Here is a 15,275-nt window from a genome sequence, read left to right as displayed (position 1 = left end):
ACTATTTTACTGGAAGCTCAGGCCAACACAATAAGTCAGCTACAGTTACAAAAGAAGGAGGAAACAAAAATATCACTTTGTATATGTTCTGATTGCAAAACCCAACATAACTAGCTAAAATTTTATTTTCCAGTACAAGCAAATGAGTTCAGAAAATAGTTGAACACAAATAAACACACAAAAAGCAATACAGCTTTCAAACTGATCTCCAATAATCACTTAGAAGTTATAATGGGAAAAAAATCCATTTGCAACAACAGTTTAAAAACATAGAATATGCAGTATTAATAAGATATGCATGGAAAGCATATGGACTAAATTATATCCTGCTGAGACATAACAACACTTAAATAAAAGAATATATAAGCTATGTTCTTAGATTGACAGACAAAATATTGAGAAGTTTTCAATTATTTCTTAATTTATAGCTTATCCCAATTCCAATAGAATTTTTCAGGAACATGATAAATTCTTTCTAAAATTTATCTGATACAACAAGCCCGTGTAAATATTTTTGAAAGACAGATTTATAAACAGGAACTTCCTCCATAAAGCTACCATAATTAAAATGGTATGGTTACAATACAGTAATAGACAAACCAATTAATGGAATAGAATAAGGCCCCAAAACTGGCCCAATTACATAAATTAAGTAGTTATTAAATGATAAAAGGAATGCTATCAACCAACAAGGAATAGATTTAACAATATATACAGTTTTGGGAAAACTGTCTAGAATAAAATAAAATTAGATCCTCACCTTATACCATATATCAAAATAAATTATTGAAATTACAATAAAGTAGTTAATAAAATCAATTAACTATAATAATAATACATACATACATTTTTATAAAGAAGTTTCCATTAGGAAAATAATGATTCATTAAGTTTTATTATTTTCCAAAATGTCTCAATTTTGCCTACCTAAGGTGAAACTTTAATCTTTGTTTTACAATGCCAATACTTGGGAAATATGAATTACAAGGAGTTAAAGTAAAAGCACTTAGACCATGCAATAAAGCTTTCTAGAGGAAACACAACCATCATGGACTATCAAGTACTATCAGAGGTTAAAAAGAGTATGGTACTGCTTATACCTTACCAGTTTCATATATAATCACAGCAAAAGACAATGAACATATTAATCTAATCAATCTATTTATTACTCTAAGTTATTTTCCTTTAAACAGAAAACTATACCTTTCTGTTGAGAACATGTAATTCTTATTCAGATACTAATATCAGTAATTCTTTCCCAATTCGTTCTATCAATTCAAAGTCCAACTTCTATGCCTCATATTCTTTGACACATTTAGAACATATTGGTTTAGTGCTTATTTGATTAGAGAAGCCAGTTAATATTAATCAAGCATAAGGCCACACAGAAGACCCACAGCCGGCTGTACATGCAGTTACTGTGAACCCTGCTAAACAAGAATGTTAGGAAGACACAGAAGCACAAACCTAACACTTCTCTCTCAACAATAACTTAAGTGTGTCCTTAATGATATTACCAGCACTAATGAAGATAGATCCTTTTCAGTATATAATTGGCATGTAGGATCGTTTCAAATCATATTTCTCTTACATATTCCACTTCTTGGAACATAAGTTGATTTTTAAATTTAGCAAACTTACGCAAAAACGGTATATTTATTAGCTAATGTTAGAAAACTCAGATCCTCTGCCAATGCTTCAGTCACAAATTGCAAATACCAATGGAGGCTAATCCCCCTTTGAAGATGGCACACATGAGGCACGGGGGGTTTTTTTGTTTTTGTTTTCTCTTTTGCCACTAATGAAGTATAGTGCTTAAAATCATATCAGAGGGCAAACAGCATCCAACATCAGTTATATCGCTTGTTGTTAATCCCATGGTCTGTGAGAGACTTTGTAATGGTCTTTCTCATTCTTCCAGATTCAAGCCTTTCCACAATCTCTTTTTATAAACTCCTGGATATGAATATGTTTGGTTATACACTGTCCTCTTCTTTCTGCTTTTGAATAAGCATACAGAACATATCGTGGACCCTACTGCTGCCTTTTCCATATTACCTAACCTTAGAATAATGAACTTAAAGTCCACAGTTCTAAATGTCCTCTTTGTAAACTGTCCTCTCCTACAATGAATAACACAATTATATTTTATTGATTATGATGATGATGATGTTAATGATGATGATTTTGTTTTTAAGCAGCACTTTCTATCAGATCATACTGGCTGGCCCAACTCTTATATCTTCTTTGATCAGCCACCACCCACAGTTTGAGAAATCATGTCTTATAAAGCTGCAATAGAATAATCAAATATTTGTAAATACTTTACGGAATTTTAAAAATGAGAGTCAATATGTAATCAACAATTTAAAAACTGTTAATGAGATACTCTACATTTTTTTGGTACTAAGTCTTTGAAATCTAATATGTACTCTACACACATAGCATACCTAAATTCAGAGTAGTCTCATTTCAAATGCGTTATAGCTTTGTCAGAGAATGAATGCTGTACTGGAAAGCATGAATTTAAAGGATTTCTCTGGAAGGCTGATTATAGTGTTTTCTGGGTTCTTCCATGTCAACAGTGTTTTTCTATAGCCTTGATGCTTACTGAGCACCTTGGCTCAATATAAAATTCTTACTCCTTGAGTTTTTGTAAAAAAAAAATTGCTCCATTATTGAATTGCTTTGTATATTCTTGTTGAGAAGTCTGATGCCAATCTGATTTTCCTTACTTTTTAAATAATGGATCTTTTTGCATGGAGGCCCGGAGGATTTTTTTCCTTTGTACTTACTTTTACCCTGAAAGTTTACAAGTTTTACTAGACTGTCTCTTTGAGCTGACTATTCCAAGTCAATTTTTGCGAGTACATGGGAGGCCCTTTTCAACTATAGTAGTCTGGTCTTTCTTTAATCCAGAAAAGTTCGTAATTTTAAATATTACCTGTTTCATTGTTTTGTTTTTCTCCATAAGGATTTCAATTACATGTATGTGGATCTTTTTGCCTATCTTCAATACCAATCATTTTCTCTCTGATCCTTTATTTTGGCCCCTACTTTTGCCAGTTTTCCTCAACACTAATTAATTAAATTTCAATCACCTTTATTCTTTCCTGGTATCTTAAAATTTACTCTTAATTTCTAAAATAATTCTTCTTCCTCAACTCCTTCTAGTTAACTTTTTGTTTTTTTGTTATCATTAATCTACAATTACATGAAGAACATTATGCTTACTAGGCTCTCCCCTTCACCAAGTTCCCCCGACAAACCCCATTACAGTCACTGTCCATCAGCATAGTATGATGTTCTAGAATCACTACTTGTCTTCTCTGTGATGCACAGCCCTCCCCTTTCCCCCACCCCCCACCTTATACATGCTAATCATAATATCCCCTTTCTTCTTCCCCTCCCTTATCCCTCCCTCCCCTCCCATTCTCCCCAGTCCCTTTCCCTTTGGTAACTGTTAGTCCCTTCTTGGGTTCTGTGATTCTGCTGCTGTTTTGTTCCTTCATTTTTTCTTTGTTCTTATACTCCACATATGAGTGAAATCATTCGGTATTTGTCTTCATCTGCTTGGCTTATTTCACTGAGCATAAGACCCTCTAGCTCCAAACATGTTGTTGCAAATGGTAGGATTTGTTTCTTCTTATGGCTGAATATTATTCCATTGTGTATATGTACCACATCTTCTTTATCCATTCATCTACTGATGGACATTTAGGTTGTTTCCATTTCTTGGCTATTGTGAATAGTGCAACGATAAACATAGGGGTGCATCTGTCTTTTTCAAACTGGGCTGCTGCATTCTTGGGGTAAATTCCTAGAAGTGGGATTCCTGGGTCAAATGGTATTTCTACTTAGAGCATTTTGAGGAAACTCCATACTGCTTTCCACAATGGTTGAACTAATTTACATTCACACCAGCAGTGTAGGAGGGTTCCCCTTTCTCCACAACCTCGCCAACATTTGTTGTTGTCTGTCTTTTGGATGGTAGCCATCCTTACTGGTGTGAGGTGATATCTCATTGTGGTTTTAATTTGCATTTCTCTGATGATTAGTGATGTGGAGCATCTTTACATGTGTCTGTTGGCCATCTGAATTTCTTCTTTGGAGAAGTGTCTGTTCAGCGCCACTGCCCATTTTGTAATTGGATTATTTGCTTTTTGTTTGTTGAAGTGTGTGAGCTCTTTATATATTTTAGATGTCAAGCCTTTATCGGATCTGTCATTTATGAATATATTCTCCATTACTGTAGGGTACCTTTTTGTTCTATTGATGGTGTCCTTGCTGTACAGAAGCTTTTCAGCTTAATGCAGTCCTACTTTTTCATTTTTGCTTTTGTTTTCCTTGCCCAGAGAGATATGTTCATGAAGAAGTCACTAATGTTTATGTCCAAGAGATTTTTGCCTATGTTTTTTTCTAAGAGTTTTATGGTTTCATGATGTACATTCAGGTCTTTCATCCATTTGAATTTACTTTTGCGTATGGGGTAAGACAGTGATCCAGTTTCATTCTCTTACATGTAGCTGTCCAGTTTTGCCAGCGCCATCTGTTGAAGAGACTGTCATTTCCCCATTATAAGTCCATGGCTCCTTTATCATATATTAATTGACCATATATGTTTGGATTAATGTCTGGAGTCTCTAATCTGTTCCACTGGTCTGTGGCTCTGTTCTTGTGCCAGTACCAAATTGTCTTGATTACTATGGCTTTGTAATAGAGCTTGAAGTTGGGGAGTGAGATCCCCACCACTTTATTCTTCTTTCTCAGGATTGCTTTGGCTATTCAGGGTCTTTGGTGTTTCTATATGAATTTTTGAACTATTTGTTCCAGTTGGATGAAGAATGTTGTTGGTAATTTGATAGGGATTGTGTCAAATCTGTATATTGCTTTGGGCAGGATGGCCATTTTGATGATATTAATTCTTCCTAGCCAAGAGCATGGGATGAGTTTCCATTTGTTAGTGTCCTCTTTAATTTCTCTTAAGAGTGTCTTATAGTTTTCAGGGTATAGGTCTTTCACTTCTTTGGTAAGGTTTATTCCTAGGTATTTTATTCTTTTTGATGCAATTGTGAATGGGAATGTTTTCCTGATTTCTCTTTCTGTTGGTTCATTGTTAGTGTATAGGAAAGCCACAGATTTCTGTGTGTTAATTTTGTATCCTGCAACTTTGCTGTATTCCAATATCAGTTCTAGTAGTTTTGGAGTGGAGTCTTTAGAGTTTTTTATGTACAATATTATGTCATCTGCAAAAAGTGACAGTTTAACTTCTTCTTTACCAATCTGGATTCCTTGTATTTCTTTGTTTGGTCTAATTGCTGTGGCTAGGACCTCCAGTACTATGTTAAATAACAGTGGGGAGAGTGGGCATTCCTGTCTTGTTCCCGATCGCAGAGGATAACCTTTCAGCTTCTCGCTGTTCAGTATGATGTTAGCTGTGGGTTTATCATATATGGCCTTTATTATGTTGAGGTACTTGCCCTCTATAACCATTTTGCTGAGAGTTTTTATCATGAATGGATGTTGAATTTTCTCAAATGCTTTTTCAGCATCTATGGAGATGATCATGTGGTTTTTGTCCTTCTTTTTGTTGATGTGGTGGATGATGTTGATGGATTTTTGAATGCTGTACCATCCTTGCATCCCTGGGATGAATCCCACTTGGTCGTGGTGTATGATCCTTTTGATACATTTTTGAATTCAGTTTGCTAATATGTTATTCAGTATTTTTGCATCTACGTTCATCAGGGATATTGGTATTTAATTTTCTTTTTTGGTGGGATCTTTGCCTGGTTTTGTTATTAGGGTGATGTTGGCTTCATAGAATGAGTTTGGGAGTATTCCCTCCTCTTCTATTTCTTGGAAAACTTTGAGGAGAATGGGTATTATGTCTTCTCTGTATGTCTGATAAAATTCCAAGGTAAATCCATCTGGCCCGGGGTTTTGTTCTTGGGTAATTTTTCGATTACCGCTTCAATTTCTTTGCTTGTAATTGGTTTGTTTACCTTTAGTGTTTCTTCCTTGGTCAGTCTTCGAAGGTTGTATTTTTTCTAGGAAGTTGTCCATTTCTTCTAGGTTATCCAGCTTCTTAGCATATAGGTTTTCATAGTAGTCTTTAATAATTCTTTGTATTTCTATGGAGTCTGTTGTGAAATTTCCATTTTCATTTCTGATGCTGTTAATGTGTGTTGACTCTCTTTTTCTCTTAATAAGTTTGGCTAGAGGCTTATCTATTCTTTTATTTTCTCAAAGAACCAGCTCTTGGTTTCAATGATTTTTTCTATTGTTTTATTCTTCTCAATTTTGTTTATTTCTTCCCGGATCTTTATTATGTCCTTCCTTCTGCTGACTTTAGGCCTCATTTGTTCTTCTTTTTCCAGTTTCAATAATTGTGATGTCAGACTATTCATTTGGGATTGTTCTTCCTTCTTTAAATATGCTTGGATTGCTATATACTTTCCTCTTAATACTGCTTTTGCTGTATCCCACAGAAGTTGGGGCTTTGTGTTGTTGTTGTCATTTGTTACCATATATTCCTTGATCTCTATTTTAATTTGTTCATTGATCCATTGATTATTTAGGAGCATATTGTTAAGCATCCATGTGTTTGTGAGCTTTTTTGTTTTCTTTGTACAATTTATTTCTAGTTTTATACCTTTGTGGTCTGAAAAGTTGGTTGGTAGAATTTCAATCTTTTGGAATTTACTGAGGCTCTTTTTGTGGGCTAGTATGTGGTCTATTCTGGAGAATGTTCCATGTGCACTTGAGAAGAATGTGTATCCTGTTGCTTTTGGATGTAGAGTTCTATAGATGTCTATTAGGTCCATCTGTTCTAGTGTGTTGCGCAGTGCCTACATGTCCTTACTTATTTTCTGTCCAGTGGATCTATCCTTTGGGATGAGTGGCGTGTTGAAGTCTCCTAGAATGAATGCATTGCATTCTATTTCCTCCTTTAGTTCTGTTAGTATTTATTTCACATATGCTGGTGCTCCTGTGTTGGGTGTATATATATATTTATAATGGTTATATCCTCTTGTTGGACTGAGCCCTTTACCGTTATGTAATGTCCTTCTTTATCTCTTGTTAGTTTATTTGTTTTCAAGTCTATTTTGTCTGATACTAGTACTGGAACTCCTGCTTTTTTCTCCCTCTTGTTTGCATCAAATATCTTTTTCCATCCCTTGACTTTTAGTCTGTAAATGTCTTTGGGTTTGAGGTGAGTTTCTTGTAGGCAGCATATAGAATGGGTCTTGCTTTTTTATCCATTCTATTACTCTGTGTCTTTTGATTGGTGTGTTCAGTCCATTTACATTTAGGGTGACTATTGAAAGATAGGTACTTATTGCCATTGCAGGCTTTAAATTCGTGTTTACCAAAGGTTCAAGGTTATCTTCTTTAGTATCTTACTGTCTAACTTAACTGGCTTATTGAGCTGTCATAAACACTGTCTGGTGATTCTTTTTTTCTCTCCCTTCTTATTCCTCCTCCTCCATTCTTTATATGTTGGTTGTTTTATTCTGTGCTCTTTTGTGTTTCCTTCAATTGCTTTTCTGGGTAGTTGATTTTATTTGTTGCCTTTAGTTAGTACTTGGTTGGTCTGCTTTCTTTGCTGTGATTTTATTTTCTCTGGTGACATCTGTTTAGTCTTAGGAGTGCTCCCATCTAGAAGAGTCCCTCTAAAATACTCTGTAGAGGTGGTGTGTGGGAGGCAAATTCCCTCAACTTTTGCTTGTCTGGGAATTGTTTAATCCCTCCTTCATATTTGAATGATAGTCGTGCTGGATACAGTATCCTTGGTTCAAGGCCCTTCTGTTTCATTGCATTAAATATATCATGCCATTCTCTTCTGGCCTGTAAGGTTTCTGTTGAGAAGTCTGATGATAGCCTGATGGATTTTCCTTTGTAGGTGACCTTTTTCCTCTCTCTGGCTGCCTTTAAAACTCTGTCCTTGTCCTTGATCTTCGCCATTTTAATTATTATGTATCTTGGTGTTGTCCTCTTTGGTTCCTGTCTCTCAGGAGTTCTGTGTGCCTCTGTAGTCTGAGCAACTATTTCCTTCCCCAGTTTGGGGAAGTTCTCAGCAATTATTTCTTCAAAGACACTTTCTATCCCTTTTTCTCTCTCTTCTTCCTCTGGTACCCCTATAATGCGGATATTGTTCCTTTTGGATTGGTCACACAGTTCTCTTAATATTGTTTCATTCCTGGAGATCCTTTTATCTCTCTCTGCGTCAGCTTCTATGCGTTCCTGTTCTCTGGTTTCTATTCCATCAATGGCCTCTTGCATCTTATCCATTCTGCTTATAAATCCTTCCAGAGATTGTTTCATTTCTGTAATCTCCCTCTGGACGTTATCCCTTAGCTCTTGTATATTTCTCTGCAGCTCCGTCAGCATGGTTATGACCTTTATTTTGAATTCTTTTTCAGGAAGACTGGTTAGGTCTATCTCCTTTTCAGGGGTTGACTCTGTGATTTTGGTCTGTATCAAATTCTTCTGCCTTTTCATGGCGATAGGGATAGTTTGCGGAGCTGGCGCGTGTGTCTGCTGGGTGAATGTCCCTTCTTGCTGGTTTGTGGCCCTCCTCTCCTGGGAGAACAGCGACCTCTAGCGGCTTGTGCTGGGCAGCTGCTCGCAGATATGGCTTCTGACTCTTGCCCGGCCGCTGTAGAGTTTAGCTCCACGGTTGCTGTGGGCGTGGCCTGCCTCAGGCTGCTGCTCCAATATGGCAGAGCCGCGTCGGAGGGTAAATGGCCGGGAGGCTGTTTATCTCCGTGAGGGGCCTCCGAGCTGCGCTGCTGCCCAGGGAGTTAGGGAGCCCGGAGTTCCCCAGGATTCCCAGTTGCTAGGCTAAGTGTTCCGGGATGCTTCTGTCCAGCTGTGGGGTCACTGTCCCTTTAAGACTTTCAAAAAGCACTTGCTTTTCTTTGTCCCAGGGGCGTCAGCTGCGGAGACCTGCTCACAGGTCTTACTGTCCTGTTTCCCTAGTTTCCAGCACCCCACGCACGCACTGTGTCTGTGCTCTGGTGCGGATGGCTAGGGCTGGGTGTTTAGCAGTCCTGGGCTTCCTCTCCTTCCCTGCTTCGACTCCTCTCCTCTCACTGGGAGCTGGGGTGATGGGCACTCGGGTCCTGCCGGGCCGCAGCTTGTATCTTACCCTCTTCGTGAGGCGCTGGGTTCTCGCAGGTGTGGATGTAGTCTGTCTGTTGTCCTGTGTCTTCTGGTCTCTCTTTTAGGAAGAGTTGTATTTGTTATATTTTCAAAAATATATGTGGTTTTGGGAGGAGATTTCTGCTGCTCTACTCATGTCGCCATCTTGGCTCCATCCTCTTCTAGTTAACTTTTAACTTTTATTTCACATCTTCCTGGTATTTACCCAGTTCAGTTCCAAGTTTCTAAGATTCTTACTTGAGAGATTTTTTATTTCTTTTCATTTCTGCAAAGGCCTAAGGATGTTTAATATAGGTCATGGTATTCTGTTACAGATAACTACCTCATGGTTGGTTTAGGAGAAAATCTTTTAATAGCTAAAATGTTTTGAACCTTACTTATTTTCTACTTTGTTCCTTGTGGCACCTTTGTATATACGTCATCTGCAATTTCTTATTTAGCATATAGTTTTCATTTTTCTTCATTAGCAATAGAAATTGTATGAAGTAAGTGTAAATAAAGACTTGTGATTAATACCTAACTTTCTAGTTCAAAAGCTCCCTATTCTGTACTCAAACTGAAGGGGGTTATTAGTATTCTAATTTTATGCTTTCTCTATTTCTACAGAACACTTAATTTCCCCAACTTGTTTCTTTCTTTCCTTTCACCACCAAGTGTACAAGGTAGAACAAATTCATCCCCAGCAATGGCACTGTCCTGATCTGTTGCCTAGCATCCTAAGTCCTTGTAAGTCTCTTCCATTTAATTTCCCAAAACCCAATGCTCTAACTGAATCTAAGACCAATTAGATCTTAGTATTTTCCCACTAAGGTAGGACTTTTACTTTCTAAAGGCAATTTTAATTTTGTACTATCACCCCTGGGTTCCTGGTTCAATCAATTTCTCTCTTGTCTTTTCCATATAGTCTCTACAGGCTCTCTATAAACACTCTGTTATGGGCTCTAAAGTTGGGTAGGCTAGACTTTGATATTTATTGTTTTCCACAATACTTTGAAGTTCTTAGTCTGTATCTTAGTTATGCTCATGGCACACATTATATTAGTTGGTTATATTTATATCTGTTGATTTGTATGCATTTTTAGAGAATATGTGGGAAAAATCAGATTAAGGTGGCCACCACTATTCTATAGCAATTGAAGAGTCTGAATTCATCAAGAATTGTCAATGTCTTTCTAGCTGACCATTTTCTCTAGTTTAGTCTAACCTCCTTTATTCTTCAAATGCTATGTTCATTTAGTAACAACTGAACCTTTGGTGATTTATGATTAGCATCAGTCTTAAGCCCTCATGGGCTATCTACACAATAACTAAAAATGTCACATAATACAAAAATATGTAAAGGAGATGAACAACATAATGAATTCAGCTTGCAAAGAAACCTATCACTTCTGTGGTACATTTGATAACAGGGAAAAAAAATGTGTCTAGATAGTATTATGAAGCAATACAAAGTAAAATAATTTTTTGTTTCCATAAAAACAGCAGCAATCTTTCATGCTCAGTAACTGTAGATTTAAGATTGCTATTGAAAAATAGTTGATAATAAGTTCCAAAGTCCCTTACTTAGGAAATAATTTTGATACATGACAGTTAAGTAAATATTAAAGACCTAAGGCAGACTAAAAGTAAATGACAACAGAAAGTTATTGCTACAGAAGACTCACAGAGTGATCTACATTAGCAGCTTGTTTACATAATTTGATAGCTTAAGATTAGCCTAGAAAGTAGCCACAAATCAATGTAATGAAAAAAATAAAGAAGAAGGGCTAAGAAATAACCTAAGAATTCAACAGGTATTATAAGATTAGGAATATGGAGCTATACACTAAATGCTTTCTTCTTCAAAGACAGATATTTGATGCTTTCTCATGGGATTGTCCTATAGAAAATAAATAATTATGTGACTCTTGTATGAAATAGCAATTGTTATCAGACAATTAACTAAACAATGTTAATGCAGCTTGCAAAGAAACCTATTGCCTCTGTGGTCCATATAAAGGAAAATAAGGCAATGAGATACAGGAAAACAGCCTAATCCTTCAGGAAAAGAATTTAAAGGTGTGTTGTTGATCATGCTAGCATTGTTTTGTGATCCCCATGCTCCAATAATGGAATTAAATTTTTATTACGAATGGACTGTTAATTTTCCACATCTTTGGGACTCTTATTTATGCATGTAGTGTGTCTTATAAGGTGATTTAGATGTTTAAGGACAATTTCTGTTAATTTTTAGGGATGAAAATGTGTGAAATATTGTTTTACATTTTCAAATAAGCAAGAAATAGAGTAATCATGCTACAATTCAATAAATATTTACTGAAAATCTTCTAACTACTCTCTGAAATAAAAGAGACCAGAATAAACAGAGACTGATTTTTTTGGCGAGTAGCCTTCATATATTTACTAGAAACTTTTAAAACTGAGAATATGAGGTATTCATATGAGTGAATGAATGCTTCTATATTAATTTAGATCAGATTTACACAAAATGCTTGCTTCAAAAAAATGTTTCCATAAAATCTAGTAAGTACACAAATTTTCTGACTCTTGTTTAAGATTCTGACATATATACTTAATGTTATCAAAAACTTATGAAAACCACACTGAAGTCGTACATCAAAGTAAAAATTCTGATTTCAGATTACGATCATTTTTGTAATATACAATTCAAATACACTAAATTCTCACAATGTAAAAATTTTTAAAGCATAATTTCTCTCCTTTCAGCAATGTCCTTTCCAATGACAGGTTAGCAGACAGTAAAATAAAATGTTAAGTTTAAATTTCCATTACACATATTACCATTTTACACTTGTATGGAAAGGAAAAATCAGTCTTTCTTGGTCAGGTGCAATTCTGGTAGAGTGATATTTTTAGTTAAAACAACTGACACTAAGGAAAAATTATGAAACTAGAAGGGCTCTAGAAAAAATAAAAGCCAGGATGGATTCACCTAATTAGATGTTTTATAATTCTACCTACCTTTATGATGACAGAATAGCAATGGATTATTCACCATAATAATAGAGAAATTAATGAACAGAAATATGATGGATCAAATATAACAATGTAATGTGTTAGTCAGTGAAGAGTTGTGTGATTCTTATCCCTAGTATTATTTACCATACCACCAAAGATCAAATCTTCCCTCAATTTTAAGGGATTTTTAGATGACTACTGATGGCTCTTTCCAATTATACCTAAGTATACAGAATATTTTAAAGTGAAATTATTAAAAATAAGCTAAAATTGCAGAAAAAAAAATTTTTAGTGTTTTAAGTTTCCTTCTGTTTCTCCTCCCCCGTCTCTGAAAATACAAACACAGAATTTTTTAAAGAGCAAATGTAGGTGTTAAGAGGAAAAACAACTATTGGTGCTTATCTGTTGGAATGAAATAATGGCCTCTGTCTGGAACTGGTGGTAATGTCATCACCAACAATCAATTCCTCCTTTCTTTTGCCTATCAACTTGGCTTTTGTACTTTGGGGGTGAGGAAGGAGTGTAGGAGGGTGGAACATGTAAAACAACCTCAGCATTCAGGGATAGGATTCAAAAGAATTCAAGTTATGTGAATGCAGCTTATGTACTTAACTATATACCAATTCTGAATGACTACTGATTTTGATTTTTTTTGTCCAGCATTTGAAACTTAATGGAACTTACTATTCTGAGCCAGGGCTTGAAGCAGACAATCCAAGCATCCTTCTAAACTATCCTCAGTTCTGTCAACAGCTGTTATCTTCAGCTTCTTCAAGGTATCACTGAGATTATCTGTTTATAGAAAAAAGAGAAATCAGTGACCTCACTAACATATGACCATCATGTCACATAATAAACAGTTACCATTAACAAAGGGCATCTCATTATAGTGAATTATCTTCTAAATATATTTCAAAATGACAACAGACTGTACTATTACAAACTTTTTAAATAAAATTTTATCCATTCAACTCAGATTATGAAATATTCATTCTGTATATGTAAGATACCAGGAATATTCCAGATTTTATCACAGAACATCTTTTTCAGAATTCTTTTAACTTATTTAGCTTGTTCAAGGGAACCAGCCATGGTTAACTGAAAAAAGCTAACAGTCCACAAGAAAATTATATAGCTTTGCAAATATCTTTTTTTCACTTTTGGCATCCTATGGTGTATTTGAAAGACATAAAATTAAAAGACATCACTTAGCCAGAGACGGGTAAGATTCCTCAAGGGAAGAACAACATAAGACAGGCACAGTCGCAGGGGGGCCATCAGGTGAGAAATTGGGGATCAACAGAGGTGAGGCTTAGAACCTCACCCCCCGTTTTGAGAGAAATCTTCTGCATCCGTGGATGTTTTATTGCCCTTGTCTAGCTTGGATTAACACTTAGTCTATAGGCACACACCTGATCATCTACATTTGCTCTCTTACAGCACTAAACTATGTTTTCTACCTTTATCTTGCATCTACCTACCACTTCAGCATTTTATTAAAAAAATAATAATAATAATAATAAGGGAGAAATGTGTGATTCACATATAAATCAAGTATAAAAATCAAACGAATATTCATATTTGACCTGATTGTTTATAGTTTATAATGCGTGATCAAAACCGAAAGTTTCTGTGATGACTGCCCTTGTACTGTTCACCATGTAAGAACTTGTTCGTTATGCTTCAGAAGATTGGAGACTGATGAGAATTAGGCTTGGGGTGGATTAATGATTGTGCACTGAGCACTGAGTCCCCTATACAGAATTTTATTGTTGTTAACAACCATTTGATCAATAAATATGAGAGATGCCCTCTCAAAAAAATAAATAAATAAAATAAAAGACATCACTTATCTTATTAAGACTCTTTTTAACTATTGAGAAGCTGTCAAGCTCAAGGTGATAGAAGTTTTCCAAAATTCTCATTTCCTCTTAAAAACTCTAATTTTATCACCAGCAACAAATACTACCAGATGCTTTCCTTAAATGACAAATTAACATCATTCATTTATGAGACAATGTCTGCTAAATATAAGACCAGTTTATCTGTCAGTTTTTTCTAACAAAGATTATTCCATGGGAAAAAAGTACCTTGGTCAGCTCACAACTCAAATAATTGCACAAGTGTTTTTTCTTCCAAATGACTATCAGACCTCACAAAGCAATGAAAGTGTTTTTTGTATACTGCCCACTTCATCACATAGAATATTTTAAAAATGTGTACCCAAAGGTTGAGATTTTTAAAAAAATTTTTTTCCTGCTTCATTATGGACATTCTTAAGTGAAACTGTTTTGTTTGTTTTGTTTTGTTTTACTTAAAGTATGTGATGGTGAAGAATACCATAACTACCACTATGATTCGGTGCTACAAACACCAGCAGTTTCTTACCCACAACTGCTTTTGCACCACTGTCAATTTGAATGTCAAAACAGTGAAAAAGACAATGTGTTGATGGTATTCAAAGTCATGATCACTATAATAGGAAGCCAAGAACCCCCAGAATTGCTGCTCTAGTATTAGAATTTCAGGCATATTCTTATTTCAAAGGTAAATAGTTTAATAGACTTTTGTACATTGTAGCTCATGACAATTCTAAAAATATGACAGAATTCCCTGTTATAAAATGAGAGATAGTTTACTTTCCATGTCAACTGAGAAAAAGTAGACTTGAAGATTTACATCAAGTAATATCAACATGCTCTAGTGATGCCTAGTACAACCTGTGACTAATCTAGTAATAATAAACCTACATTTAATTAAAAATCCCAGGTTATCATTCACAACCAAGATTAATATTTATTTTCTTAAGAGGGACCAAATAGTTTTGGGAAGTTGATTTTTTCTATGTCTTCTATAAGCTAACAAGAAGTTGTAGATTATGAAATCTCAGATATACATGATAAATCTTATTAAGTGCATATTAAGTTGATTTTTTAAATTAAAGCATAAATAACATGATAGCTAAGCTCATATTATTAAAAGTAATAAAAAGTAATTATTGCACAACATTGAGGAAAAAATAAAACATATCCAAACTATAGCAATTCACAAATGATCAGTCAACAAGTAATAAAAGCAGTTAAGACTGACTTAGTACTAACTAAGCATCTGGATCTAATTCTTCCCTT

General features: G+C 35.2%; 1 protein-coding gene across 4 annotated transcripts in view; it reads right to left on the bottom strand.

The window, feature by feature from the left end:
* The window catches only part of RAP1GDS1 (Rap1 GTPase-GDP dissociation stimulator 1), a 161,464-nt gene that overhangs the window by 125,431 nt on the left and 20,758 nt on the right, over positions 1-15,275 (bottom strand). For all 4 annotated transcript variants that reach the window (XM_036914067.2, XM_036914070.2, XM_036914066.2 and 1 more), the window contains exon 2: positions 12,832-12,939. In XM_036914067.2, coding sequence (XP_036769962.2) covers positions 12,832-12,939 — 108 coding nt within the window. The remainder of the gene's footprint in view (positions 1-12,831; positions 12,940-15,275) is intronic.

The sequence above is a fragment of the Manis pentadactyla genome, chromosome 5 (assembly GCF_030020395.1).
Source record: "Manis pentadactyla isolate mManPen7 chromosome 5, mManPen7.hap1, whole genome shotgun sequence".
Classification (NCBI taxonomy): Eukaryota; Metazoa; Chordata; class Mammalia; order Pholidota; family Manidae; genus Manis; species Manis pentadactyla.
Note: the sequence above shows the minus strand (reverse complement) of the source record. Positions and strands in the feature narration are given on the sequence as shown.